The sequence below is a fragment of the Babylonia areolata genome, chromosome 13 (assembly GCF_041734735.1).
Source record: "Babylonia areolata isolate BAREFJ2019XMU chromosome 13, ASM4173473v1, whole genome shotgun sequence".
In the NCBI taxonomy this organism is placed as follows: Eukaryota; Metazoa; Mollusca; class Gastropoda; order Neogastropoda; family Buccinidae; genus Babylonia; species Babylonia areolata.
In genome coordinates, this window is record NC_134888.1 from 21,874,517 (window position 1) to 21,880,516 (window position 6,000).

General features: G+C 39.6%; 1 protein-coding gene across 3 annotated transcripts in view; it reads right to left on the bottom strand.

The window, feature by feature from the left end:
• LOC143289142 (uncharacterized) overlaps positions 1-5,621 on the bottom strand; it is a 46,304-nt gene extending 40,683 nt beyond the window's left edge. For 2 of the 3 annotated variants that reach the window (XM_076598026.1, XM_076598027.1), the window contains exon 1: positions 5,449-5,612. In XM_076598026.1, the coding sequence (XP_076454141.1) occupies positions 5,449-5,612 (164 nt within the window). Of the gene's footprint in view, positions 1-5,448 lie in introns of all 3 variants that reach the window. The other variant, XM_076598030.1, reaches the window with a different exon arrangement.
• Between the last annotated feature and the right edge of the window lie 379 nt (positions 5,622-6,000).

A 6,000-nucleotide genomic window follows, 5' to 3' on the forward strand; every position in this document is an offset into this window, starting at 1 on the left:
CCCCACATAACAGGCACAGGCCATTAGAAGGAACATTGTGTCAATGACAATCTTGAAGAGATTTCCCCCAAAAAAATTCTTCTTTTCCATCTTGGCGGTTTGATAACATTTGTAAAAGAATGCTAACAAAAAAAAAAAGTTGCTACAGAAATTGGAATTGCTGCCGATATATAATATATTACTTGGCAATCGGTTATGATAATTCATTTTGAATCATAAAACTGGTATTTTTCACACACACACACACACACACACACACACACACAAACCAAACACAGAACTTTCCACAACACAAAACAACTGCAAAGCCGCCAACCTGTCAGAACCAAATTAGGAATCCTGGCAGGGGGAGGGGGAGGGCAGATAGTAAGGGTCAGAGGGCACAGCCCCTGAAGCTGAAGTATTTACCATACACATGTAATGATATCTAAACAGGCAAATTCTACTAATATCTTCAGCAACACGCCAACAGAGAGGAATTATTTTCTTAATTGAGAGTTAATGTTTTCTGTATCTTTGTTATCACATACAAAGCAAAAAAAAAGCCTTTCTTTTGAAATTTTGAATACTCTTTTTTTCACATGTTTTCTTTCTTGCATTGTATGTACATTTCCTTCTTCCATTGTTCAATTTCAAGTGTTTCCACTGTATTTAGACATTCACTTCTTCAAAGAAACTGCCTCAGGTCAGTGGTGTGGTGTGGTCTCTCTTAGCACTTGAGGATCATCAATACCTCTGTGTTGTCCTAACCCACGGGAGAATGAAAGTCAAGAGTTTTCCTCAACTAAAACGTTTTGCTTTTTGTCCTTCAAAATTCAGCCTTGGGAACATCACAACTCTCAAAATACTTTTCCTGTGATGTCTTTATAGTCAAGAACTTGACAGAAAGAATCATAGCACTATGCTTACTTTATCTTTATGAGGAAATCATTGTGCCTGTTGGAAACAGAACTTGTAAACAATCTCTGTCCTGAATGATTCCCAAACAACAATGGTTGAGAGAGAGAGAGAGAGAGAGAGAGAGAGAGAGAGAAAAGGAGAGAGAAGGGGAGAAGAGATAAGACCTGATAATGTGTTTGAATGAGATGGCTAGATCTGAATGTGTGTTTGTGTGAGTGTGTGTACACCATGTGTGCAGGCGCATGAGAGAGAGAGAGAGAGAGAGAGAGATGTACCAGTCTGAGAGAGTGAAACAGATTTAGTAATTTCTCTAACATCACTGCCACCCCCATACCCCCCTCCCTTCTTTCAACCCATGACTGCAACACAAACACACACTGTTAGCAAAACTTATTCCAGGCACGCAATGTGGATGAACCTTTGGCACTTCAGCTGTAGATCCCAGATCTAAATACAGCAGGCACAAAGTGTATTGCAGCGGCATCGGCTGACGTAATTTCAGCACCTCAGCACAGCAACACAGCCGTGACGTCAATCGCTACAAAGTTGCATGAAGTGGCGGACCTTGGAGCTTGACAGATGTGATCATACATGCATGCGTGCGTGCGTGTGTGCGTGTGTATGTGAGTGTGTATACAGTGTGTGTATGTATGTACTGTGTTTTTGTGTGTGTGTGTGTTGCGCGACCCGGGTATGCGCATCTGTGTGTGTATGTGCTCTGTGTGTGTGTGCGTGTGGCTAAGCGGCTTGAGAATGCGCGTCTGTGTGTGTGTGTGTGTGCCTATGTGCGTTATTCCGGTGAAAATTGAGGTCAAGTGAGAAAAGCATAGTGCGCGTGCACGCACACTCACACACACACACATTCTCTCTCTCTCTCTCTCAGACTCTATCTCCCTCCCTCTGAGATTTTCGTTGTGATAAGAATCTCGCGATTTGACTAAAACGACCAGTTTAACTTTTGAGATCTAAGCAAGGGTCAACACTGATGAAAAACGGGTCTTCGATTCTCGGTACGGACTTAGCCTAGACGGCGGCGCTAAGTTTGTACTGATTCTATCGTCAGATACATTAACAGTTGGGTCGCAAAAGCCGTGGTCGGCGAAATAACCGTCTTATAATTATGTTATTTCGCTGATTTGATGCCCACATCGCCAAAACTTCAACCGACGATTAAAAGTGCGTCACATGTCGCCTTGCCGGTTGAAAAACGTGGATCGGTGTACGGAACCAGCGTGCGGGATTCAGTTTTTCGTGGAATGTGGGATTTCCCTTAAATTTCGTAATCTGGAGAAAATGATCCAGAAAATAGCGATTCCGTATTTGGGACTGGAATTTGGGGAAAAAAATCCGGAAAATATGGTAATCGTATTGGTAGGCTGCTATGCAACTGTACACACTTTTTTCTTTCCTTTTTTTGTAAAACATTGCAAACAACACACACACACTTACACAGTGACACACACATGCAATGTCACTTCATCAGGTAATGAGGTGGTATTCAACTAACCTAACCGTGACACCACAGTCATCATTTATTGCAAGAAGATGCAGAGTATGATACTATGATATGAACCAACAAATGTCAAGAAAAAAAAATTGACCATCATTTTAAAATTTAATCAAATGTATTTGTTTGCTCAAACCCTGTTTTGGTCTGTTGATCACAGTGTTCATTTCTTTAGAACCATAATAAAGTACGACTGCTAATTAGTAATACATGAGGTCACCTAAAAATCCAGACATGGCATCACATTTAATAATTCATCATTTAAGTGCAATGTCAAAAGTCCATGTTTACAAAACACACAGACATGTTCATTGCAAAATGTATATTATACATTTTGGATAGAAAAATAAAACAAATACAAAAGCAATGTGGAATTACTCAAGTAGAAGTTGCAAAGAGAAAACTGTTTTCAAAGGGAAAAATGACTGTGTTTCATGACCTGCATACAAGGCAGGTGAAAAGTTGTTCTTTCCTACAGGTAAACTCAGTACCATTCAAAGTGTTCAATGAACCATACATGTAAACCATCTGCAGACATTGACCTAACCAGCATTTTCATGAATGAAGCAAATATGTTTACCACATTCAGTGAATGAACTAGTTATTCTGTCTATGAAGAAGACGCCATCTTGTCTGTTCTAAAGGACCTCATGATGATAAAATTTTAATGGCAAAACTGTCAAGGACAGATCACAAAAGTATCTGACTTCCTCTTATTGTGTTAAACAAGTCTGGGCTAAAGACTGAAAGAGCTTGCCATGCGGCAGTATAAAGCATCAGTGTGTGTGTGTAGTTAACTCCTCCGATTATCATTTCTTGCACAGTTGCAGATTTTCTTATTTAATTTTGCAATGCAACTGCTAATGGGTTCCATGATATTAATAATACTGATGCTTATGGAGTCTGAGTCTCATGAAAAGAATATTCTAAGATGGGTACTACATGGAGTAAAATATAATTCTTATATATATAAAATGTTTTTAAGATGAGAAGCACTTTGACTCCAGTTAAAATTCTGAGGGTTGCTCATATCTGGGAACAGTGGTAACTATAAACTGAAAGAAAATAATATATATTGCATTGTATAAATGTGTGTGTGATAATATTCTGGAAAAATTTTGCTTTTCAATAGTGTCCCCCCAAAACATCAAAATAAATGGCATTTTGATTAGTTACTTGATTTAGGAGAAGGTAGACCCTTTATGCATAACTGAACAGTTTTCTTGGATGGAAAATTTAATCAGTAAACTATCAATATTGGTATCAACTATAGTAATACTATAATTGATCTAAAAAAATTTTAAAAAAGTTACAGTAGCTCATTCTCTTTTGTCAAACCGAGACACAGCTGCTGGCATGATCAACCCACTGAAGAAAAGGCTGTGCCTTTTATTTCACTTTCATTGTTCAGGTGGATGTCCTAAAATAATAATAACAGTAATGATAATAATAACTACAAAAGAACATTTGGTATGCCAAATCCAATTAAACAAAGGCCCTGGGCATTTATGCAAACTACAAATACACGCTATGTACCTGCGCGCACAAATCTTCCCACTCCAACTCCAACCCATAAACAAACCCATTCAACACAAGATGCAGACACACACACAGACACGCACAAGCACACCTTGGCCACTCAAGCCTAGTCAAGGTATATGAACATGTGCATATGTGTTTAAAATAGTAACAATAACAGAAGTAACAATAAAAAATTAAAAAAACATTTTTGTAGTTTGTATTTTTGTATTTCTTTTTATCACAACAGATTTCTCTGTGTGAAATTCCGGCTGCTCTCCCCAGGGAGAGCGCGTCAGAACACTACAGCGAAACCCATTTTTTTGTATTTTTTCCTGCATGCAGCTTATTGTTTTTTTGTTTTTTTGGTTTTTTTCCTATCAAAGTGGATTTCTCTACAGAATTTTGCCTGGAACAAACCTTTTGTTGCCATGGGTTCTTTTACGTGTGCTAAATGCTACACACGGGACCTCGGTTTATCATCTCATCCAAATGACTAGTATCCAGACCATCACTGAAGGTCTAGTGGAGGGGGAGATGATATCTGCGGCTGAGCCGTGATTCGAACTAGCGCGCTCAGATTCTCTCGCTTCCTATGCGGAAGCATTACCTCCAAGCCATCACTCCACATAAATGTGAAGACAAGAAGTTATTTACTGATTATTCTAGAATGGCTGTAAATAAACAGCATGATGAACAAGAAGCAGGAGTGCATTCCACGAGAAAGAAGCTTGGAAACAGAAACTCAAAAGTGTATTTCCCATATGATCTGGTTCTATAGGAGGGAATTTTTAAGTTAAATGGGTGCAATATTCCAACTTCAAACATTGTTCACAACCCTAGTGCTTACTTAGACCAGACTCTATCTGGTAGTGCACAACACCTGGAGTGGTGGCAGAATCAGAATTGAGCTTAGCACAAATATCTTTGATCTTGGATATGAAAAGGTCAGCAAAAGCCTAGAGAAGTTCTGATGGACTAACAGAGAGAGACACACACACACACAGATGGAATGGTGGGGGAGTGGAAGAGTGGGGGGGAGGGGAGAAATACCAACAGAAAGGAAAAGTGAGTACTTAAGAAGTTCCTCAGTGATGATACTGACACTGTTTAACTGCAGTTCAGGAGGCTCAATGATACTCAGCTGACACATTGACATTCTTTCACTATGTCTAACCATGACCACATGAAGGTGTTAAATCCAAATGTTAAAATTCTTTAAAAATACGTCCACAACACACGAACCACTTCAACTAAAACAACACTTTAGTTTAACCTTCATCTCATGTGCATGCGCAAAATGCAGTGCGAGTGATGAAACAATAACATATGAAGTTATCAAATTGTTTTCTTTCGAACGACGCGAGCACATTCAAGTAACTGTGACACTAGTTTACTAATTCAATGTAACACTGTTTCTAACGATTAATGTTACAGCCTGCCATGGTCTCTCTCACAATCAGTCACACTGTCAGTGTCAGTGTCAACTGTGACTGTCTCAAAAACTGAAATGACGAACTTACAATATGCCGCTACAAGACGTACAGACGAACGACCCAATCGTCATGTTGACGTATGTTGGGCCTCTCTGATGACAGTCAAAACATGTTTTGTTGCTTGGTAATGCAACCATTTCCCTCAACATCTTGAGATGTTTCTCATCCTGCTTTTTCTTGTTGGACGCCATTTTTACGGTAGGAAGTGGTGGTCGGAAAATGAGCCGTGGAAGGGAGATAACTACTAACCCCCTCATTTTGGTTTCAGCTCTGTATGGTGCTCCACTCGCTTCAAAACATTTATTTTTATACTGGTGAGACGGACGGTTTTCCAGTGGGGTATGGGTCTAACATTCTGCTTCTTTTTGAAGGCAAAAGCAGCTACATGCGTTAAATGTACGTAAGTTATGTTGTGAACATCAGGCAAGTGATGCTAAAATAGGACTTTCGTGATGTGGTGTCAGTGCAGGCGATCGGCAGCTGGTTCGATCCACTCCCATTGGTGCATGGTGACATCCGCTGCTGATTGAGCCACTGGGCAAGAGCTTGTTTTTCTTCTTCGTTAGTGGGTTGAGACTG